Source organism: Anser brachyrhynchus (assembly GCF_964034855.1).
Source record: "Anser brachyrhynchus genome assembly, chromosome: 2".
Classification (NCBI taxonomy): domain Eukaryota; kingdom Metazoa; phylum Chordata; class Aves; order Anseriformes; family Anatidae; genus Anser; species Anser brachyrhynchus.
The window spans coordinates 140,767,406-140,792,987 of NC_137695.1; the positions used below are offsets into that span (position 1 = coordinate 140,767,406).

Here is a 25,582-nt window from a genome sequence, read left to right on the forward strand (position 1 = left end):
CTGTCTTTTTCAGATTCTATAATAGTGAGATTACAGAACAAACTTTCCAGTCAAAAATAAAAATCTGCTTTTTTACTTATATGACAATGTTTTTAGCAGGCTCCACTGTACTGTAACATTCAACAGTAGTAATTGTTTGTTAATACAGTTTACATATTTATAGTATAATCAGGCTCAAGAGCTCTTGGAAAATTCAGTGTATGTTTCATCTTGGGAAGGTAATTTTCATTGAATGTACTACTTTGGAAAGACTAAGGAATTCTTGTCTATAATTTAATGTTTTAATAAAATAATCGATACTCTCATTTCCAAACCAAACAAATATCAAAACAAAACAAAAAAGCTCTGTCCCTACCATGGGGTTATCACCTTTGTCTGCAGAAAAAAAAATACCTTGAGATTTTAAATTATGTGAGCATGAAAACATACAAAAGACAGGTCAGCTAACCCATCTCATTTCCTTCACGTTTGCTAACAACTGTCTGTACAAACGAGTGAGGGGATGTGGCCCAGCTGCACCCCGAATTCAGAATCTGCTGTCTTTTATCCCTAGTCGGAATGTGGATCAGGGACCACGAGGGACACGATCTACTCCTGCTCATTACAATACCCTGAACCGAATGGAAAGACACCGTATAATAGATGACCACTACTCCCCGGACAGAGAGAGGTAAATATCTGACAGGAATTAAAAACAGCTGTAGCCTGCATTCATCAATGTGAAATACTTCAAAGAGGTAGCTCTCTAAAATAGATAACAAGATCACTTACCTAATCCCACAGGTGAGCATTTCCTTACTCATTAAAAAATATACAGTGTGCACAAGGCTGACAAAACAGTGAACGCTATTTACCTTTGGTAAGAGGGGAACTGAAAAATATGTCACAAATTATGCTATATAAGACCAATAGCTTAGCTGTCCTTTTTATTAAGATATTTTATGTACTATATTCATAAATTCTCTAAGTACTGAATACCTCAAAAATTAACAATGGACTTGGTCATTTTTGCTGCTGAATAAAGAGGCATAAAGATAATTTGAGCACAGTATTAACATAATACTCCCATTGGATTCAATGCAATTAAAAAACATAACAAAAGTATATTCTAGGACTGTGTTTGTCTTTTCTAAACTTTATGAGACATTGGATAATAAGATTAGCTATTATAGCAATGTGCATTAGAATGAAATTGGGGTCTTTGTGTTTAGAAGCACATCTTACGATGACTAATGTTTTGCCTAATCGAACTTCCTAAACAATGAATGAAACTGTAGCAGCCTGTATGAATTTTAATGATATAAAACTGAATTGCAAGCTCTAGTTGGCTATTATAGTTAATTTTACTGGAATAATTGTGGTATTGCCTCTGTGCAGTTAAAATATTTCTAAGATCTTTTCCACCTCATTGTCTTTAGGCCAAGAAATCACAAGTATGACGTAGTTGAACCTCCTTTTTTCATTAAAATGTTTGATATTTCTGTTTATGCTGCAGAAAAATGCTATTCAGTTGGCTGATGAGGCTAGCTGATTTTTATACAGAAGGAAATAACTAAAGGATTCTAAGCTGTTTCCTTAGAATAAAATTAAAAAAATAATAATAATAAAAAACAGAATGCTCTAGGGATAATACTAGATTGATAGTAAGACCAGCCTTCCTTGACAAGGTCTAAACTTATCCTTGAACCTGTGTATGCCTCATGGAATGTTTTTGGGTTTGTTCACTGTGTGAGTTTGCTTGCTGCCTCCCACATATATGCATAGCTGTGATAAGTGGTCTGAAATACAGCATTGCAGTCTTTCCCCATCATTTACTCAAATATCCCCTACTGAACTGGCTTGGGTTAAAAAGAAAGAGAATCTACTTTTTTTTAGAACATGTGAGAAAAATGTCAGAAATTTGTCAATGATGAAAGTATTGAATTTTCACATGACCATTCTTGATGAGTAGATATTTGCGTGTTAGGTATGTCCCGAATCTCTGAATGGAGGCGTATATGTCTTCTGTATTTTCCAAAACACAGAAGTTCTCCTGTCCCTTCATGGTTAGTTGTTGGCTAGGCAATTAGGTTGTTGACTAATTATACCGCTATTGCAACATATAGTCTCTGAAGCATCTTGGTCCTAGACAGCACAATAATAGAAAAAGACTATTCCCAGTCATTTGTAACATTTTATATTCATTGTTAACTAACAGTGGTTTTAGGAGTGGAAAGATTATTAGACTTCAAATTATGTTACTGAATATTTATCTGATACCATCTGTGTTACATAATAAAAAAGGATGGTGCATGCACAAGTCCTTGGAATAACACTTCAATAGCATTAACTGAGAAAACTGCTGGAAACGCAGGCAGTTTGAAGTCAAAAAACTGAACTTTTAAACAGGTTTATAAACTTTTTTCTTGTTATCCTTATTTTGTTCCACGCCTACCTCCGTGAAAAAAAAAAAAAAATCATACTTTGCTTTCCCACTGTTCTGATGATTTGCTGTTTCCACGGCCCATTTATACCTTGGAGCTGTTTGCAAAAAAGGGACTTTGAAAAAGTACCTTCTTGTTGACAGGCTCAGTTGCTAAATTAAAATATGGCAGAGAGTGTGTGGAAGAACATTTTTTCCTTCCTTTTCTAGGTAATTCAGCATAGAGTTGTCTAACACGTATGGTACTAAGGAGTTAGTTGCAACTGAGTATGAGAATGTCTAATGACCTCAAGGCTGATGGCAATGTGCACATTCCCTCAAAACCAATTAGTGAAAAGTTAGAAGTGGAAATCAGATTATTTAAAAAAGCAGAAAGACACACATTTTTAGTTTAGTTGGAGATGATTTTAATTTCAAGCACCAAGCTTTTAAATACGTTGAACTTTGCTGTTGAACCATATAAAAGTGTAAAGAGTGCCACTAAAAAGGGAGGATAGTTGTGTTGTCAATCTCCTTAGCGTATCACTTTAAAATTGCTATTGAGTAATAGATCAGAAAAAATGGGCAATCATGATGGATGAACAATAAGAGAATGATAGAACTTTCTTGTGTCAACCAAATTTGGTTCATGCAAGCTCTAGCAGTGGAACAGAAAGTCTTGTTTTGCATTCAGAATTACTTACGGACTTTGCAATAAGCACAAGATAGTCAGGATGTAAGTGTACTCCAGTCATTCCATTTCCACAGAAATACTCGGGAATCAACTTCTCAGTCTAATATGTAAGCTGGAATATTAATTAAATGGTGAGAACTGGTCGCAGAGAATGAACATTGAAAGGAATGGCTAGTCTTCTAATGCTTCATCTTTACTGTTGAGTGAAATATCCCAAGGAATAAAGACCAGGTTAAACTCCCCTTGCACCGTAAGAACAGGAGGGAATGCAGCATGTGGTACAGTGAGGCACTCTGTGTACATGTGTGTGCTTTCAGGTATGCTTCTAAATCTGGTTTGTTATGTGAAGCCTGTGCCTGGTTACTAAATGCTAGAATTAGACAATCTGAATTACTGATCTCTGTTTTGTTACCCTCGTGGTTTACTGAATTTTATGAAGGTGTGAGGAAATGGACAAATAGGTGAGTGATAACAGAAAATTTTAAGTCATCACTTTCTATTCACTGAAAAAAAAAGAGCATTATAATGCTTGCCTATATCTCTGGAACTGTCTTGTCAGAATAGTGGAAATCTGTTTCCACCTGGTGCAGAGGAGAGAGAGAAAGTGTGTATGTATGTTTACATACCTGGTTGCATTGCAAAAGCTATAGTACTTCCTCATCAGACTAATTTCATTACTTTAATGTAAGTGAAATGAGTTACTGCTGCAAATTGCCCTCTCTGTAGCAAAATATGTAATGTTTCAGAAATTCGTGAGGCAGCAGACTTAAATTTTTATTTTGCTGTACCATTGTTTCACATTCTTCTGCCATCAACTACTATAATGTAGAAAATAAGGAGTGTGTGGTAAAAGGCTGGAAGTCTAAATGGAGGTTGCCAAATAAAAGTATCTTGGAGGTCTTGTGTGTTTTTTTTTAAATGTGCTGTGTTTAAAACATGCCTATGTCTGTGTGGTTTTCCATGCATTCCTACTTGCATGTGCATGAGATCATGATTTTCATAAACAGCTCAAAAGACATGTTTATTTTGGGTTCAGTTCTGGAACATTTTGGAGTTGTTTTGCAACCAATTACATTATGATTTTACTATGTAATGACTTACATTATGCTTTTCTAGATGTTCTAGATTGGCTGTTCTAGGTGTTCTAGATTGGCTGTTAGCCAAATCAAAGTTTTGCATGTCTTGGTTTTGAACAGGGAGAAGTAGGTAAGTCCTAGGCATCTCTGATGTTTTGTTGTCAACATACTTATAGAAATCTGTAGAATTTATTTGAAGCTCAATACATAAAGTATAATAACAACAAAACAAATAAGATTATTGACTGGATGCTCAGAAGACAAACAGCATTTAAACCTTTTGCTTTGCATGCTGAAATACATAAACCACAGAACAATCTGCAGCCTCCTAATGTGCATCCTATCATATTTTGACCTAAATGATGTCAGTCATTCTGTCTTCCGCACAGATATGGCATGCACCTTTCCTTTCTTGATTAGCTTGCATAATTTATGGAACAATATTGTGGTACATCAATGGAAACCATTTCCAGAGAAAGAGAGAGACGTGCTTACATGAATAATACTTGTAATATTATTATTGCAGCTAGAAAAAATGCATCTTATGGAAATGCTACAGACTATTTAGGCTATATATTCTTGATTTATGGTGAATGACTTGATTTATGATGAACACCAGTAAGTTACTGGAGACACGGTTCTACACATTCACGTGTAGAACTAATTTTTCCTCTTAATGAATTCAAACATAGTATTATTTTTTTTTGTGTTGCACTTGTAAGAACATATTATAATGCATTCTTATATATTATAAATTAGATAGCATGTATAACCTGTTCTAAAGAATAGGGAAAAGTATAAATAGCCAACAGTGCCAGAGGACCAGGTCAAGTATAAACTAATGCTTACTTGAAGTCGCTGTATGGACAAGCAGAGTTTTGAGTGGTAAGAAAGCATATATCAAACTTGTCAAAGTTAATTATATATCAGACAGTATATGTGATTATATCTAAATGGTAGCTTACTCTGATTCTAAGTTCCTGAATTTAAAAAGTGGTTGAACATTCACAAGCAAAAGTCTCGGGACTTGATAAGAGCACTAGAGCTCTGAGTTTTCTACAAGTATTAGGACAAAACTTGATGCCAGAGATCAGGCACTTATGATAATTTAGTGGGGATTTGGGAAGTAGCTAGGAGTCAAAACTGAAGCCAAGCATTTACTGCTGGTGTTTCTTTCGTATACCAGTAAGTGAAGGGAACAGTCTGAGGTGTTCTGTCTTGTGGACAGTAAGTTAAGCTGTGTGGAAATAGCAGTTGCCATTAAATTCATGTTCTGCAACACTGCTTGAAGTCCTAGTTTTGTTTAAAGCTCTTCTTTTTAACAGCTATTTGAATATATTGCATTTATTTGATTTTGAAAGACTGTCAAGAAAGACTGTCAACTGTTTACTTAAGAGAGAAAAGGGGAAGCGAAAGTAAATTGTTAACATCAAACTGCTATCTACCAGCTGGAAGCACTTAATTACTTCTTAACAGTAATGTAATATTTGCAACAGTTTTGCAGTCTTACTTCCAGCATTTCATCTAAATCATTTAAGGGTATATTCCTACAGACGTAGCTTGTGAATAACTACAGAGTGGTGAATGTAGAGTGATATGCAGATGTTTGCCATTGTTGCATGTATCATAGCTGCTATAGGGTGGACTCCTACATTTTTATTTGATTGTTCTTCCTGTGGGTGTGCATATGTTCTAAAGGAAATTTTATGAACATGACGGAATTATTTTTTAATGCTTCTTGGCAGCATGATGACTACTGGGCTGTTATGTGTAGGCTGATTTTAGTATTCAGGTCCGTGTATTAGTTCAAGGACACTAATACAATTTACAGCCTGACGTGTAGCTCTGTGATTATTTTCTTAATCATTAGTCCTTCTTAGGGCTTTGTCTTCTAATTTTCAACTGATTGTGTGAAATCGGGCCCCACTGAATGGTGTACAGCTCCTCATTCATGTACCAACCTGTCTGCAAATAAATTGTATAACCAGGGACTTAACTTACACTCTTTTTATAGTGGTGGCTATATGCTTTTGCATTTGTTTGGGAAGCAGTGAGCACAAACATCTCTTAGACTACATATAATTATCCTATTATGCTTATAAAGAATATTTACATGTGGCCGATTGACATATTTTATCCATGTACAAAAGAGACAAAGATCATGTGTGTAATATAGCTACCAGTAACAATTTGTCTGATTACTAGAAGATCATTAGTTACAAGCAAATTAAGACATGAGAAGTAAAAGTGTTTTGTACTTCTATTGTGGACTTTTGTTATTAGACATGACTTCAAAATACCCCAACTTCAGAGGACCTGTAGACCAGGGACTCTCTTTTGCATTCTAATAAATCATCGTAAATTGTGAAAAAAAAGTATTAAAAAAACCTTTATTTTCTGTACTTTGTACATGTATTTGTGCTAAAAGAGAAATAATAGTCTATTTTTAATAACTTGAGAATATCTACTGCTGTAATATATAATTATTATTTTTAATTTTCTTCAAAGTACAAACAAAATGTAAATACCTTGTTTTCATTATTTTGAAATGCATGGATTTCTTTTCTGGCATGTTCTGTTACATCATATGATGAATATCTCTTCAATAGCTTTTTGAGTAATAATGAGGATTTCATGTAATTTCATCTTTTATCACAGTAGGATAAATATTAAAAAACACCCTCAGAAACAGTAAAGCTCCGGAGCTCGCTGTGTGGGGGCAGACTGGCAGGTCTCCCAATGGCATTAGCCTTTCAGACAAAGTAAACCTCTGCCAAAGATGTTGTTCATACTGAAGTTATCACTGCCTTCAGGCAAGGGAATGGGCAATACGACTTCTTGAGATTGCTTTCAGACACACACGTAGCCCCTGTATTCTCAGATTTTTGTGTCTTGTGTTGTGTGAAGTGTATCATTCCTTCTCCATCTTATTGTCTCATATTTGTTTTTTTCTTCCTGCCATCTGCTCAGTCATTATGTTACTTTACCTCGTTCCCGGTACACCCAGTCCACAGATCACCATCATAGAGATGCCAGGTATACGTTTTCCTCTGTGTGACTCTGCGTGGATCATGCATGTACTTCTATGTACCTACATGTCCACTTCTGCTTTTATCAGTGTGTGTAGTGGTAGAAAACTTAGAAGAGCTGAGTTAATATCAGCATTAGATTTCCTAACATAGTATGTAGACAATCACTGGGTAATTCTTCATATACTTCACTTTTTAAAAATTTTTTCACTGCCAAAGGACCACAATTGGTAGTACATGAACATGATGCTATCTGCACATTATTACAATGTCTTTTAAAAAGTCAATAAATAAAATTATGTAAATCAACAAACTGCTAATTCAAATTAGTTCTGCTAAATTCACCAATTCTGTTGCTTAAATTTCTTGCTTTTCATATTGTTTTGTCCTCATTTCACCTTTGTGTTGCTTTTCATTGTGTTCACTCTTTATGTTTTGGCAGCCAGGATCACACAATGTATCCTCTTTTTTGTGAAGATGCAATCAGATTACTTCGCTCCCGTAAGATGTGCCGTACCTATTCTGAGGGTGCTTACTATGATCTTGAGAGGTATAATTGATGTGGAGCATATTGTTAGTTCTACCTCTTACACTTTGATAGTACTGTGTTTGGTTTCCAAACTAAGGATAAGATCTATGTTTTAAGTGACAGATACATACAATGAAGAAGTTTCATGATATATTTTATGATACTCTGTGAGTATGTATATATTTAAGACTCAGTACTACGGCAGAATCCTAATAGAAGCTAAAGCGCTTTATAGAAGTCAGTTTCATAAATTAGGTTATATGGTTATTATGTATAAGGGTCTTTGTATAACACTTATTTTTGCTGGAATTTTTCAAAGTGCTTTTAGTACTTATTATTCTCTTTGAAATAATGAGGAAATACTTATCTACTTCAAAGTACACAGAAATAGAGTCTTTCTGAAATCTCATATTTTGTTTAACTGAAAAATATAGTGAAATGTACAAGTACAAGCTTATGTTGTAGATATTTATATAGTGCTTATTCTGTAATTTATGAGTACTTGTATACATTCACAATGACTGTGTGTGATTACAGACAATCAGTGTTCCTATTTATATCTAAAAATAATGTAGAGAGAAGTTAAGCCCATAATAATTTCTGTGAAGTAATTATGGTTGGAATACAGTCGCTTTTAAGAGATGAAATATGACATGCTGTTGTTGCACTACAAATGCAAAAAATACTACTGTGATTATGATATTTTCAGCAAATATTGCAAAACAGAAGAAAGACTCCATGGTCGTGAGTGGATAGGAATAAGGATATAAATCCAATAAACTGTAAGCCACTTAAAAAGAAGTGGTGGCTTCATATCTTAAATAGTAGTTATAAAGGTTGATATGGCTATTGCTTTGCAAGAGGCTCTATATACAATTTTTCATGCCAAGCACTAAAGAACTGTTGATATATTAACTTCATAACTTCCATCTGGATATGAGTTTCTCTGACAATTTCATTAAGGTTTGCTCTGGATTCAAGACATATATAACCATTTTTAGTAGGTGTAAAACTAGCTTTTGATACAGAAGAAAAATAGAATCTGAAAATCTTACAATATCATAGAATTATCCCTTCTAAAGAAATATTGCTTTTGAAAAATTCTCCAATATAAAAGACATTATAAGCTTTAGAACTCAGTTAACATTTGATTTGAAATGATGCCGTTTTACATGAAACCTGATATGAAGTAAGTGCGTACTCAGTAGTTCAGTCCATCTGTAAAAACTTTATTAAGGAGAATGATTTCTACTTTGTTTTCTGAAAATGTGTGATGAAAATTGCTCATACTTACATTTTTTCAATAGATAATTTTTATATACTGCTATGTGCCTTAGTTATATACTGGCGTTTGCATTGGTTTATCTGAACCCGTTTCATATTGCTGGCTCTATCTGTGACTGTTGAGATATTGATGATAGTTGGAGCTATTAAATTGTCTTAGTTTGAGAAACTTGACTTGCAAATCTTCATCTTTATTTCTACAGAAATTAGTTTCTCCAAAAAATAAAGAGCAATGAAAATAAAGGACAAAAGTGATAATAAAGTGTTCAGAAAGATGAAAAAGACAGAGTTTAAGCAATGCAATGGAGTAAATCTTTTCCAGGGCTTTGTTTAAGAGAAGGCCTATTAAAGTTAATTCCACCTAGGTCAGAGAGGAAAATCTAAGATGAAATGGCATGTCCTCAGCTCCCTGTTAGAGCAGTATCTTGAGATTCCTTGGGTCTAGGAACTGATCCTGGGTTCTCTGCTCCTCTTGAATCCAGGCTCCCTGTGAGTATGTTAGTGTTAAGTTACTCAAGTCATCTTACCAGATATGAGCTATTCTGAGTACCTCATAGTTACTTACCGTTTTTCCTGTTTTTTTGTCCTTTTTGTCTTTCCATTTTCTGACAGTAGTTCTCTAGGCATTTAAGGGCCATTTAAAGCATAACCTTTATCCAGTTTCTCATTATACATTGCAAAACCCTAAGTAATTTCCTCTTTAAGTTTTGGAAATACATGAAAAAATGCTTCTTAAACTACATTTCCTCATCTATCTTTACATTTTTTTCCCCCCATTTTTTTCTTGTTTAGTGCTTATCTTAAAATACATTGTTGTTGTAGGTCAAGATGTTAGTCACATTTTCTTAGTTCCATCTGCTTAATCAATGTCATATTGATGCAAGCAGCAACCTCTCTTCGTGTCTTTTATTTACACTTTTTAAAGCATGTAGAATAACTATTTCCAGCTTCCACTATTCATCAAAATTGCAAAGATTGTTCTATAATGTCCAGCATTCATGGAAGAATCTTTCATCTGGAACAGAGTTAAATCACTTTGAATCCACCAGCGTGGATGTCCTACAGACAGGACAGATATACATCAGTCAAAATTACTTGTCTTCTTTATTATTCCATGCTCATTTGGTTGTGTATCTGGTAGTTATTCACAACCAGTCCATTAACTCTTTTGTTCTCTTCAAGCATTTTTTTCCCCAAAGGATTGACTGCTCGGTTTTCTTTCATCCTTTCTCTACTGGTGTTTGTTTCAGTTACTGCCTATCAGCTTTGATAGTTTAGTTCTATACTTCTATGATGAATTTCCATTATGAAGCACCTGCATTTCTGCATACATTCTTAGTCTATGGCATTTTGAATTTTTTTTTTTTTTGTGTGTGTGATAGTTCTCCCTTTTGAAGGGGTCCAGCTATTTCCTTCCCAAAGGAAGTGGAGGCAATGTTGACAAGACGCTTGCTCCAACATATGTCTGAGAAAGACAATAGGCACATGTGCAGCGTCAGTGACTTCACTGCCCTTTGGACACTGGCTTTCTCAAGTACTCCCTGTACCTCTGTACCCCACTCGAGTTTTCCTTGGCTCTTTAATGTGGCAGCACTAGCTGGTATCAGTTCACGCTGCCGGAGCTACTCAAATTGAACATATATAAGACATCATGGCTGGACATGTAGTGCTATGATTACGTTCTTATTTGTATCCCCCAATTCACAGTTTTCTGGATCATTGCAGGCTAGTTCATAATTTGACATTCACCCATTTTAAATTGTCTGACATAGACATCATCTCAATGACAGAATGATCTCAAGATTTTTATCCCAGTTGTTTTTTAAATGAAAACATGCTGTTTTTCTAGATTTACCAATATTAGTAGTTCCTCCCAAATAAATATCTTCTGAAAGCCTCTCACAGCATGAAATTATTTCTCAACTTTTCTATCTCGGAGCTTATCTCAGTCACTGAGGACACCACACTTTGTGCTATTTTCATTTTTTCACTTATCCATTGAGGTTTAAGTTTGGAAGATGGTAAAAGGTGACTTCTGCACATTTTGTGTAAAATGTGCAGTTTATTTCAGGCCAAATTTCTGTTGCTTCACTTAAGGAAACAAACTTCTGCTTCCATTCTGTTCTTTGGCTTTCATTTTACCAGTCAGAAATTTCACAGAGTCCATATCCTATACTTGGTGAAATTCCCTGGTTGCTTAAATTCTGTTTTCCTGTTGATGTAACTTTTCACTACTGAATTGTATCTGAATATAATTTGAAAGTAGAAGTTTAAAATGACTTATATATGAAAATATGTGTTCAGAAGATACTGCTGAATATGTAGTAGATAAATGTGTTCTGTGTTCATTGCTATCTTAAAAATACAGTGAGGGAAAGCACATCATAAAAGAAGCAGCCTTTAAAATGTCTGAAATACCTGTGCTGTTTATTTCATATTCAGGAGGACTAGGCATGAGAGAAGAGTGCCTAATACATATTATGATGACACAACCTATACTCCTGAAAGGTATTTTTATTCGTATCATAAAAATAGATAAAGATGAGTAATGCATTTGTCTTGAAGTGTAGTCTAAAATTTTTAATTCATCTAGACTGATACTTAAGTTTATAGTGCACTATGGGCAGCATTTTATTAAATACAGACCAACTAATCTCCAGAGCTTTAAGTACTTCATTTTCTTTTAGCCCTTTATTGCCTTCACTCTGGAGCTTTTTTTAAGGGTATCTCTTATTTAAAAAAAAAAAAAAAAAAGTTCATTGGAAGATGTGGGAGGAAAACTGATTAGTGCATAGGAGTTAGGTATAACTGAAGGCTTTTCCCCACTTAACTGAAGCATATTTCTAATGGCTAACATTATCAGTCACAGAGAGTGATTATAGGAAAATTTAGATTCGTCAATTTCATACTTCTAATATGTTGAATGACTTAAGAAAGTCCTCTGCTTTTGACATGTTAATACCCATACTGACTTAAAAAAGACTGAAAGTCTTCAGCCTGATTCTGAGTGCTTGCTGTGCTGGAACCAAGAGCACTATTGTTCTTCCTAAATTTTTATAAGCATATAGTGTATCACACAGAACATAATATAACTAAAATCTGTAGTGTAATCTGAAAGCTTTCAGAGTATCTCTGGAAGTAGTTATTTGATAATAACATTTCAGGTTTAAAGAGAGACAAAAAGTCCAAAAAGAAAGATATCCAAAGAAAGAAGCAAGTTCATATTCCTATCCCTTTATACAATTAGACCTTTATATTTCTTTGTCTATTTTTAAATCAATATCTGATGTCTTTATACAGTATGGGAGCAGGTAAAGCAAGGATTATTTACTAATAGCAAGAATTTTATTTTGCTGCTATAAGCAGTCATATTTAACAAAACCTAAGCTGCAATTTTAAAGCCATTCTTGTTTATTTATGGTGCCTATAACAAAGCACTTTTACAGAAGAATGTTACCTAAAACGCTGGCTAACTGGAGACACTGGCTTCAGTTTTAAGGTTTAAAGTTTTAAGTTTCACTTTACAAAAGCAGGGCAAGTGTAAAGATACATCTGTCCTTCTCCAGCTGTATTCTAATTTAGACTAAATTAAATCTAAATCTAATCTAAGTTAAATTAAACTAAAGTGTCTTTCATCCAGGCAGTGATTCTGGCTACAAACTATGCCAAAAATGCCATTACTAGTGCCATCCAATTTGAGATAGAAGAAACAAGAGCAGCTGAGCGACACTCACAAATACTGCACCTCATACTGTTTTCCTTCAACATAATGACCAGGAAGTGTGAGATCATGTAATTTGTGAATATATCTCAAAAATTGAGATTCTGAAACCTGAGAAGTTAGCAAAAAATGGAGTTATGCAAGAAACCAATCATGTATCGTGCTATGGTTCCTGGAAAAAAAAAAAAAAAGTTAATGAAAACCCTCTGATATATATTCAATATTCAAGCCATTAAACAGTTCAACCTGCAGAGTTTGGCTGGGACGTTCAGTACAAACAAAGGAAGACTTATATTCAAGTTGGGCACACCCTGATCCCTTGATCTTTTCTGAAAATCCCTGCCTTGCTTCTCACCCACTGTCATGTGGAAATCATTGAGCAGTAGGATGACTGCAGTTCCAATGTTATACCTAAGCAGGACATTGAAAATCTGGAACTCTAGGTACACAGTTGAAGCCCCTTGACCAAATATTGGATGGTTTGCATATATTCTTAACATACTGGGGTAAAGCTGCTGAAACAGATTATCCTTTGTTGTCTGATATCAAAACGTCATTTTTGTCCCATTGTTTCTTTTCTCCATGGCTCTACTTTCAGATAAAATGTTTCTACATGAGTTTTGATGTTGTCTTCAACTTATTTGTTGAAATGCAGCTACAAATGTTTAGGTAGCCCATATTTAATACCTAGAAGAATAATGTAGGTATTAAATTTAATTGGTTTTCATTGATCTGAGTGAAGTGAGTTTTCCTCTGCTACTTAAACAACCATAAAAAGCAAGCAAGTAGAAAAATGAATAAATTAGAAAAAGTTAGGCGTGTGAAGTTAAAAGCTGTATTTTACATTATTGCTACACAGAATGTTATTTTTGTGAATGTTAAATCTCCACAATTACTTCTTAGTTACTCCAGAAACTCAGTAGCCATTGAAAACTTGAAGATTTTTGTGTAAGAAAAGATTAGGGATCAGTTAGGCTTTATGGAACTGAAATTCATGACTAAACTGCTGAAAAGAATAAAGGTAAAATATATTAAGAATTCAGTCAGGAAAAATAAAAAATACAGCGCTTGTTTTTTTAATTTAAAAAGATTTTATTTTCTTCATACCTAAGAGAAAGTAGGAAATGTAAAAAGTGATTTGGAAACATTTGGAAAGCTTCCCGTTTTATTGAGAAGTGGTTGTGTCATATGAATTAGAGTGTTATTAATAATACATATGTTTCTTTATAACACTTCTTTATTTTAACTGCATTGTAAAGGTGGTACAATGGTGCAAGTTCATGGGCAGATCATGTAGTCAATGGTTCAGCTGAAAATTATGGGTAAGTAAAGAGTGTAGTGTTGCAGATGTAGCTAAAATGTATTTCTGATCTTTATAATAAGAATTCGTTTATTATTGTACTAAATTTATTCCTAATAAGTACATTTTTTCTTTATCTCTTGCTTTCTTGACTCAGAACCGAGGCACATTTATGTCTTTTTTACCAAGATTAAGCTGTTTTATTCAGTTACAGATAGAAAAAGAACATTAATTATGTTTGAACTATATTTAAAATATGTTCTCACTGTTAAGGGCTGCTTTAATGAAAAAGGGCTTTTTAAGTGATAATACCTGCCTACATTCACGCTGCTGGGGCATGTGCCTTTGAGACCTAATTCTTTTTAGATTTAGAAAAGTCCTAGCTCTAGCTGTCTAACCTATCTCCCCATGTGATTGATGTATCACCCATGTAAAGCACTGTGTACATTAAACTCTTCAGTTCTCCCCACCTGTACTTGGCTCCTGATCAAAGGAACACACAGATTTTCTTTACAGAAAGTTATGCTATTAGTTCTTTGACTTTACTGCTTCTCCCTCATTTTCTTCTTGCTCTTGCAACATTTATCTTCTTTATTTGTACTTATTTCCTTTGTGAATGTGCACAGAGCTTGCTTCCTTCTGCCTTCCTATATCTTCTAAGTAGGAGCTGGACTATGCCAGTGACATATTTTGGCTGACTAAAACTAACATATGGTATGGGTCCAAGTTGCTGATAAATCCTAAAGTTCTTGAGTTAAGCTCCCACTGATTTGTTGGGAATTTTTCCTTGATGAAGTCTAATAAGAGTTACAAAACTGTATCTCAAAAATATTTGTTATGTAATTGTGTAATTATGCAAAATAATTTTGTGCATTGGTATCTCAAAAGCTATAATTTTGTGCAAAAAAATTATAACGTAAATTGTCCATGAATATTGAACTAATTCTTTGCATTGGTTTATTTTTTGCTTATCAGTAAGTTTAATATTGACCCTACTTTGAATTCTATGATGCTATTTATTCTTCTGTGGCTGTACAAGGGAATATATATCTTTGCAGATACAGTCACGTGCCTGAAACAGATAATTGGAAGACTGTAAGGCTATACTCAGTTGAATAAAACAAGCTGTATAAAACAGCTTTATATTGAGAACAGAAGAATTACCTAAGGGGTTACTTACAGTTCACCTGTAGTCTTAAGACTATTAAAAGAAAATTGTAATTCATATTTGTCCAATATATGTTGACTAATACAGGAATTCTGTATAAGGAATTCAGAAAGTAAAGGAGAATGTTAATGACTGTTAAATTGAAACTAAAAGAATTGGCATAAAATGTTTTCACGAAAATTTCTCTGCTTTCTGGATGGGTTTATGAGGGTCTTTTGGCATAAAATCAGTGCAGCCATAGAGAATTGGGACGATATTTCTTCACTAGCTCTTTGAGGCAGAGTTCCACTGTTCGCTGGCTCTTCAATTTTAAGTGTTTTCAGTATGTGCTTTATTTTTGCTGACAGTAAGGGCCATGTGTAGTAGTTCTTCCTGGGACAGTGCACAAGCATACTGAAAATGGACAGCATTTGAAGAAGGCTGAAAAGTGCTTAGTGTAAACAAGGCTTTTGTATTTGTTTGTGATAATTGCATTAAGATAGTTTTAGCTTACTTTACTTGTCTTGGATTTAGTACAGTATACATGCTAACATAGGTAAGTATCTGAGAAAAAAACAGATTTGTAATTGGAAAATAAACTTATTTTTAGTACTCTCTGTCCCAATTTAAATTTATCTCCAAAAGCTGTGAAAAAAGAAAGAAAGGATAAGAACATTTGTTGCAATTCAATATGACTTTTAAGTACACCATAAGGCATAGAACATACTTTAATAGAATAAGGACGACTGAAATGGATCAGATTCTGTTCATATCAATAGACTTACTGAACACCTTTAATGGTAACAGTATGATATTTTGCTCTTTCATGATTTAAGAGCTTTAAAGATAACAAAGAATTATATAACTGCTTATCTTGGAATGATCTGATTGAAATCCTGTTCTCATCAAGTCACAAAAGTCTTGTTGACTTCATTGAGGTCAGACTTACAGGTCTACTGTGAGAAGTTAAGAGGATAAATAAACATGGATATGTACTATTAAGCATAGTTTGAGATATTTTATTAATTAAATGTCTGCCACATTATTGATCTTCTAAAATGTTAACTAAAAAAAAGAGACCAACTACAACTTGTACAGCTCAAGTTTGATTTAAGATATGAAAAAAAAAAACAACACAAACTACCAAGGACAAATGCTTTGCAAATTTGGTATTTAGTCCTGCACAGTACGAGGGCATATTTAGGTACACGCTTGATTTTGAGCCTACATCTAATTCACTTCATTAGTCTATAGTCTAAGTGCTCTCTCTGCATTTGAACATTCAAGCCTTAGTGGGAAATGCCGCTCTATGAGTTGTCTTATATACCACTTACTCTTCAGTCATGAACAATATGTTCATTGGAACCCTTGAGTGTTTGTGTCAGTCTTCATACATTATGATCATACATTCAAGTTGAGTGGGTGAAATTTTTTATTCCAAAACGGGGAAAAAACATGTAAGAAAGTTAAAAAGCTGGAACACTTGTACTTTGGAATATTTCTAATACTTTCATTAAAATTTAGTTGGTTATCCTAGAGAGAGTTGCATAACCATATTCAGTTACAGAATTGAGCTGGGCAGGGGCTGGGGAGGAAGAGAATTTCATCTCTCTCTGAGAATTTTGTGTTTCCAGCTTTTGAATGTTAATCATGTTTATCATAATCTTCAGTGAATCATCTTAGGGAGATGCAGATATCTGTTCCTGCCATGCGATTCTTTAATTTGTGTCAGCTGAGTGTTTTTGTTAAAGGCGCTAACAGTTGGAAATAGTTGGTAAAAGACGAAGTACTATAAAAGGCAACTGGCTATATAGATGAGAAAATATTTTATAAGTACCAGGAACAATTGTGTAAAACCAAACATTTAATATATTATAGCATAACTCTACTTAAATCTCTCAGACTTTTAAATTAATATTGAAAGAACACCTGCATACATTTCATATTTTAAGCATAGAATAAAAATATGAATAAATATTAATATGAGAAATTTAACAGGACAAGCTAAATAAATCAGTAAGACATAAGGCGACATAAATGTTGCTTGCATTCTTTGGTCCACCTCAGTGTAAGGAAATGCTAACCTTGAAGGTTCAGTTTTTGAGAAATTACCTTTGAGTAAAATACTGGAAACTGATTCTTAAACTACTGAAAGTTAACCAGTTAAGTTAAACTACTGTTATTAGCTCATTTGCAGTATTTTCTGACATTTTAATGCAGTTACAAATAGCACCTGTGACAACTGGTTTTATTGATATTTGATTGTAATAGGTAGCATAACCCTCTGGCTGCATCCACAGAATCATAAAGTAATTTGGGTTGGAAGGGACCTCTTCAAAACTATGTGGCTAACTCTCTACAGAAAGGCCTTTGCTATTTGTCAGTAAACTACCTTAAAATCTGTTGATGAGAAGATGCATCACAGAGAGTAAATCTCTATCGATGTAGCTGTATGTGCTTTCTTTGAGCATTTTAGCAATTGTATCATGCTATCACATGTTAGTATGATTAAATATGTCTACAACAGAATCACAAAAATGACTGCAGTGCCATATACATATACCTAAGCAAGCTGTAAGCAACTGAGTTTCTGTAGCTGCCTGCATGTAGCAGTGTAGAGCACAGTATGCCTGGGATCACAGCCGAGTGCTCTGCTCTGTCTGCTTAGCTGCATTAGCTATTAGAAAAGTAGCTCAGATAATGGCGTGCTACAGTGTAGTCATTCCTGTGACTGTCATGTAAATATACCTGTAGTTATATAAACCAGTGTGGTGTGCGTGAATGTGTCTGCGTGTGTGTGTGTGTGTATGTATATAGAAATATGTTTGAATGTTACTGCAGCTTGCTTCACCTTCTGCTTTTGTTTATTTTGTGAGAGTATTTAAAAGCATTACATTTCTGACTTCTAAAAACTATAGCACACATAATTTTATATTAAGTTCCTTTGTAGGTATGGATGATTGATTTGGTGAGGCTAACCAGTCACCAATTTATCTCAGTATTTTGGCAGTGTACTGCTCCTTCCCGTTTTCCATTACAGTACTTGTGACTCAAATTTAAATTTGCTTGGTACTAGAAATCTCAGTTGTTTGTAGACATGCTTATTTATGTTATGCTAACAGAGGATCTTGTGTCTGTGACTAAACAGCAAAGTCCCTATAGCTAGTAGAAGAATAACATGTCCAAGGATTGAAATCCAGCAACCATCCACAGACACTGACAGGTATTACCATTATATATTAGCTGGAGTTTGAAATTATGATCATTAGTAAATGTATTACTGTATTTTTCTTGTTCTGTGCTCAGTGTTTCTAGATGAAAAAAAGATGTGCTAGGAGCTGAATTATAGTGTATTGTAATTTTACAACAGTTCTATTTTTATTTCTTCAGCTTTTTGTTACAAGAACAACCTAGTACTTGTAAAATTTTGATTGGCATGATCTCATAGCCTACTTTTTTAGTCTTGAACACAGTAAAAAGGTGTTATACATGGGATTTCAGATAAGCTTTCAGTTATTTTGGGGAAAAAAAGAAAGTATTTGTGTTGTAAGCTCTTATGATTGCTTACTATGGAAAAATACTAATCTTTTGTAAGGCTACATGAGTCTAGATCAGTGAATGCATTCATTTGTTGAAAATTCTCTTTTTTATTTGTTAATAAAAGTAACAAATCTGAAAAATTAAAAATCAGAAGTGGTTACTTTCTGCATTGGGAAAATAATTATATTTTGCAGTTTCCAGAATATGAGTGTAAAACAATGCGGATTAATCAGTAGTTAATAGTTAGTATTAAATGTTGTAGCATCTTTGGTTAGATATTTTAGTTACAAGAATTTACGGTGCTACTTGGGTATGATGGAATTCTAATTCTAGTTTGGATGGGTTTGGAATATAAAATTTAAATTTAAATACTCACAGAGCTTTTCTGCATGGTGGCTTACAGAGAGCTCAAACGGTTTCAGAGTGATAGATGTGCTTGGTTAAAAAGTAGACACTGCTCTGCTCTTCCGTTTTTGTGAGAGTTATGCCCATAAGTCTTGTAGATTTTGACAGAGGAGTAGGCCTCCTACCATGTATGATTTCCTTAGCAAAGGTAGAAAGAAGGATGTTATGTTAAACAATACTAAGAGGAAGAGGTCGCTATTTGACATTTAATGAATTTTGTTTTTTATAATGACAAGCCTGTTGGCAAAGATAAAAAGCTGTCACATACATTAAAATATTATATAGTTGTTGAATACCTTAACTATTATGTTTCCCTCTTTAAAAATCAGTAATTCATATTTTATGACTAGAGTTGGCCATTTTATGTCCTCTAGTCAGACTAGAGGAAAGTTTCATCTAGATAACTTGGGACCATAAGCACTCAAGAATGTTACCTGAAAAGTCACGAACATCTGTTTTTCATTCACTGAGATGTCTTAAAAACTCCCTCTCCATGCCTATGGCTTAACTGCAGTGTTAATGCGTGGTTGTATATTGTAGTAGGTGAGGAGCAATAACTGTCCAAGCTGGTTATTGGAGTGGTATTTTTTCTGTAAAAGGGACAGTTCTTCTCTGAAGACCTGGATCTTAAAGCACATTTCTACTGTGAAAAGGATAAGAAAAAATGTTAGGACAAAGAATATGCCTGTTTCACTCTAGACCGTAATGTGTCTGTTGAATTGTTCTCTGTATGTGTATGATCAAAAAACCACACAGTGATGTTCTCAAGTGGAAGGTTGTCACGCTTATATAGCTCTCCATTTGCTACTGTGGGTATGGAGAGGTTTGCATCTTGTAAACCTACAATGTGAAGGTAACACCTCAGCTGAACCTCAAGATTAAGCATAGTCTTCAAATCCTTTGATCTACAAAAACAGCAGTGGTGCCAAAGCTTGATCTAAAAGGAAAAGGTTCGCTGCCAAAATCTGTGCTCTCTTTCCCTTCTGGAAACTCCTAGTTGTTTTTCTACCTGAAGTAAATGCCAGCTGCAGATTGCAGCAAATGGGCTACTTACAGTAACTATCGAATATGAAATTTCTGAGGCCTTTGCCTGTGAGCACAGAGGTTAGATATAGTGGCCCCATGATGTTCTCCGGAATACAAACAACCCCACTAAGTCATTAGTATTGGCTCTAATGGTCAAAATGTCTTCGTGCCTTCTAAAAGAGGCAATGAGTCAGATTCCTAGCATCCTAAAAACTATTTCTTATTAACAGATAAAGAGAATGAAGCCTTAGGAGTAACAAATGAAAGAGGCTTAATTTCTCATGAAGTGTTTGCATGAGTCGTGGTTGCTACTCACCTGTTCCTGTGTGTCCTACCTGCTGTTGGGACAGGGAGAGAAATAGAAAATGGAATGAAACCTACTTTTGGTGGGAGCCCAAAAGGAGAAAAAAAGTCTCTGTCAGCTCACTGATTTTCTAACATGTGGGTACATAAAGTAGGGGTGGGCTGTCTGGACCTTGGTCATGCTGTCTTCTGTAATTATGCTGAATTCAGGAATTGTTTTTCTTAGAATTTATTCCCATAGTCAAAAAGTTATTTTTTTTTAACCACCATGCAGATGGGTGACAGCTTTCTCACCTTCTGTAGTACTGAAAACTGTATTAAACAGTTACCTTAAACTAAGCAACGTTCATATCAAAGCTAAGGTTGTGTTTCTTTGTTTGCCCACAACGTAAAAGAAGCGAGACAGTGGATGTTTTTGCTGATGAAGCGTCCCATTCAGAATCAGAACTGATAGAAGAAGAAGTGAGGTAATTTTTTTGTGGTTTTGTGCCAGGCTCATTATACTTTTTCTCTGACCTTTTAGTGCCTGAGCTTACAGTTGCCATTATGTTTCTCAGTGTGGTGTGTGTGCTTGTTAGGAGCTTCTAGATGTAGGTTCTTGGTGAATGGTATTATTCTGAACCTGTCTGTGGCCGTTCCTCGTTGCTCTCAAGGAATCCAGTTGTTACCTCGTGGAAGGCACAAGGAGACATTTGTTTTAATGAACGCTGACCCATTCAGCAAAGTTAGCCACCCTGGAGAAAACTATATTCTGCCTCAATATAGTCTTAGAAATAAAATACTGTTAATGACATAAGACTCTTCATACGTAATGGGGCTGCGGTGTGTCTCTCCCATTTTTGATACTAATTAAAGTTTGGCTTCTTGTTACATGTAATCACCATGCAGTCACTCTTTGTATTAACAGACTTCATTGTAAGATGGATGACTGAGCTGAAAAAAAAGACCTAACAGGTGTAGGTTCACCATGTGTACTCTGTTGCTGTTCAGTTACTCTCGCAGAACTGGAAGAAGTATGAAGTTAATAAGCAGCTTCATCAGGATATGGATTTTACTTTTAAAATTATCTTGATTTTACATATTTTAGCATATTGCTAGCCATTATTACTCCTTGCAAATAGAAAAATTACATTGTGAAGAAAGGTTAGGCTTGATTAATTTCTGAAAGTAACAACTGGTTAATTGCCTGTGATAGTAGGAGATCAGAACGGTTGATCCAGAAATTCCTTTTTTTTGTTCAGTCTTCTTCCTGTTGCATCTGTTGCTGACCTTTTTCATTGCTGTTTTGACACTGTTCTTTAGGCAGAAGGTTAGATTTTTTTTAATATATTTTTTACTTATTTTTAATTATAACCCCAAATTTCTGTAGTTGGAGGAACCTCTGCAAGTACTAATGGTGTTGTAGATCCTCATCTGACTGTATTCCAAGTACTGCGTATAAATCCATCGCTATGGCCTAGCCAATATTTTAACAAATGTCCTCAGTCTAGTAATGCAGTTAACAGTGCTACATATTAATTACAACGTCTGGAATGTGACCAAATTTGCTGTGGACTTTCCTACAAACTACTGTTAAAGAGTGCTACCTCTGAAGGTAATGGAGTCTGTAAAAATCTATTAATGTGAGTAGAAATGCTCAATTAAAATGCACAACTAAACAACTCCCTAGCATCCAAGGTTGATGTATTATTAAACAGAAAAACAATATTTTTACCCAGAAATTGTCAGGAAACAGACTATTGCATAGATAGTCATTACTGAGACATTGGAAACATTTCAGCCCATTTATCAAGAATTTGAGTAAGCCAATGCATACATGTTTAAAAAAAACTGTATGTTATCAAGAAGCGAACTCAGAAAATTTGCCAAAGAAAATGTAGATAACAAAATTATTTTCTCCAAACCAGTATCATGCAGCATATTTTATAATTAATAGAAAAGTCAACTGAGCTGCTTTTTGACTAACATTACAGGAATTGTGAAGCAGCAGATAGACAGCCATATCAAAGATCCAGATCAACAGAGCAACGTCCTATGCTAGAGCGGACCAACTCCCGCTCCCGATCCACAGAGCGTCCTGACTCAAACCTCATCAGGTCGATGCCTTCATTAATGACTGGAAGATCTGCCCCTCCTTCACCTGCCTTACCGAGGTGAAACAGACAAATCAATCAGACTAATCCCCTTCTGCCCCACCAGCTCACCATTTTATTTTCCCAGTAGCTAATTGGTATTGCCTCTCATCCTTAGCTGATCACTAGTAGCTATAGATACTAACCCTGTCAGTGCCAACACACTATTTATATTCTATTCTGGATATAATGGTGTGGCTGCCATTGTAAATTGTTTACTAACAGTATTTAACTACATTTGTTTGTGATTTCTCATTGATCAGGAATCCTGGATAGTTTCCTACATGAAACACCTCATAATTATCATAATTTTCTCTTACAGAATGAGAAATTATTTGTGTTCATCAGACATCGCTTATGGAACAACCATCATAACATCAAATGAAACTATTTTTTTTACAAAAATGTTTCTTCAAATGAACTGTACTAACTTTGTGTTTTAACTACCATTTTAACCACCATTTTTTTTCTGACTACATTTTACTGTGCCATAGTCTGTATTGTTCCTGTTTGAGTACTTTACCTTTACTGACTGACACTTTGCAGATGTCTATACATTACTCTGAGGGTAAACATAATTCAATAAAAAGATGAGTACATTTTGGTCTAGGAGATAGATATTCACTAAGCCTCTCCTTATTTTAGAGCTGCAGAATACGTTCTTTTGCTTTCTGAAAGTGAGAGATAGTAACATCAAATCCCCAGTGAGATTTAGAGTCAAATCCCAGTGTCTTTGCTCAGTTTATTACTTATTTTGTTTATTCAAATTCCTGTAATCTCTTTGCCACTCAATGGGAATTTAACCAAATACAAACTGAGGAAAGATTATTGAATTTGGTCTGTGGGTAATTGTATGTGCATGCGGGTATTATTTCCATGTGCACATAAATGTACATACAATACATTTTCTGGCTTGACTGTGCAAACAAGCAGCTTATGGGTGTTTAGCCTTAGTTTGGTTTGGTTTTGTCTTTTTTTCTTTTCAGAGAGATATTTCTCTTTTCAATCTTTTTTGTCTTTTTTTTTTTTAATGAAAAGAGTTAATACTTTCACTGTGGGACTGCAAGGGTCCCAAGTGATCTAAAACCTAATTAGCACTTTTATCAGTTCTTCAAGGTATTTAAGGATGAATTTGTCATTTAATTGCTATGGTTTGTTTTGATATGTGTCTCATAGGTCACATCCTCGAACTGGGTCTGTTCAGACAAGTCCATCAAGTACTCCAGTAGTAGGGCGAAGGGGCAGGCAGTTACCACAGCTCCCACCAAAAGGGACGTTGGAGAGAAGTAAGTGTATGGTTTTCTCCTTAATGACATTGCAAAATTGCTCATGGAGGTCAAATATGTTTCTTATTTTTCTTTGATCATTACATTTGAAAGCTCTTGAGTTTCTGCGTACAGAACTAGGATTTGATAGTAGTATTGTATTTTGTATTGTATTTCCTTTTATTATATTTTAACATCTACAATATTCTTGACAGAAATCATCAGCATTACAGTAGTCGTCAACAATATGAACCAAGATGAACTAACTATTAACATGATCCTGTTCCTTTTGAACTCAAGAGATGCTTTGTCACTGACTTCAACAGGCACAGGAAATGATCTTTTATATGTTGTTTAGTGAGAAAACTCTTGCTCTTTTGGGAATTAGGAACATAGTTGATCACTTGTGGACTCACATGGAGTGTGTTACAGAGTACTAATGTAAAACCTCTTCACTTTGAAACAGGAAGAGCAAGAAAAGAGGTAATAATCTTTAAAATAGGGAAGGCCAGCAAGGTATTTCATGATTTATGGTTTATTAATGCCGTAATTGTGCTGATCTTTAATGTCTCATAAAAGCACCGGTCAGTGGAGACATCTTCCAAAATGTTTAGAAAAAGAGGACTATAGACATGTTTTTGATAGCAAATGCATTTTCACCCTTCCACATCTGATAATTAGATGTGCTGTGCAAAATCAGTCTAAATGGACATACATTCAAATACACTCTTTTTTTTGTTTTTGTTTTTAATCCTTCTAAACATGTATATTGTATCTTTTATAAATCTTACGTTGTTTTTAACCCCTGTGCTTTGGTTCCCTTTTTTCTTTTTTTTTATTACTTTCCCTAGACAATGGAGACAAGGAGATAGAACCTTTTGAAGGTCTGTACATAAAGGAGGGTTTGTTTTTCACCTGAAAGCCTTTTTAAGAGGTTATATAGGGAAAAATAAACCCAACTGCAATTGATGTTACTTGATTGCATAGACATAGCCAGAAATGTTGTGGTAATTATTTAGTCTTTTTTATATTCAGACCCATGGCTCATAATTTTTACAGGATTCTCCTTGAAAAAAGATAATAATATTATCTAAATACAACCATCATTAAAAAGTACCTAGATATATGCTTATTTTTAAATACCAGGGATTTACAATGCAGCAAATAAGAGTATTTCAAGTTCTATTGAAGCCAGTTAACCTACATATGTATCTATCTTTTCAGGATTAGCACTTCAGGTACTTCAGGAAATTTAAGCATTTGAGGCTGTTTGACATATTGGATGTTAACCATGCATTGTATCAGAACTATGGTTTTTAATGCAAATGTGGTTTTATACAGTAGCTGAATTACTCGGTATTTTTTAAAGTATATAGGAGCAAAAATTAATTGAATCAAGATAGTCGTTCAAAAAAGTGATAACACTTTCACATAAAATTAAATCCCTCTGTATTTTGTACAATTGAAGCCATTTAATTTGCTTAACAAGCCATAAGATATCAATTGCAGTCCTTTGTTATACCACTGAGGGTCTATATGTAGTATAACTGTATGTTTCATCAGACTTTTTAATTTAATATTTAAAATGTTTATGGTGCTTATTTCCATTTTGGAAGCAAAACTTCATGACAAGAAAACTCTGTCTTCTCAGATCATCACCCTAGTATATTCGTTTCTCCGTCGTCTTATGTGCTGTGAAATGCTTACATGAAATACAGTCCAGGTGTGTG

General features: G+C 34.5%; 1 protein-coding gene across 48 annotated transcripts in view; it reads left to right on the top strand.

Annotated features, from left to right (window-relative positions):
- The window catches only part of RIMS2 (regulating synaptic membrane exocytosis 2), a 462,856-nt gene that overhangs the window by 304,664 nt on the left and 132,610 nt on the right, over positions 1–25,582 (top strand). For 10 of the 48 annotated variants that reach the window (XM_080580675.1, XM_080580678.1, XM_080580646.1 and 7 more), the window contains 3 exons: positions 554–670; positions 22,429–22,608; positions 23,764–23,873. In XM_080580675.1, the coding sequence (XP_080436801.1) occupies positions 554–670; positions 22,429–22,608; positions 23,764–23,873 (407 nt within the window). Of the gene's footprint in view, positions 1–553; positions 671–7,141; positions 7,208–7,642; positions 7,751–11,455; positions 11,522–13,993; positions 14,057–18,329; positions 18,405–20,850; positions 20,923–22,428; positions 22,609–23,763; positions 23,874–24,703; positions 24,737–25,582 lie in introns of all 48 variants that reach the window. The other 38 variants (XM_080580632.1, XM_080580634.1, XM_080580635.1 and 35 more) reach the window with 11 other exon arrangements.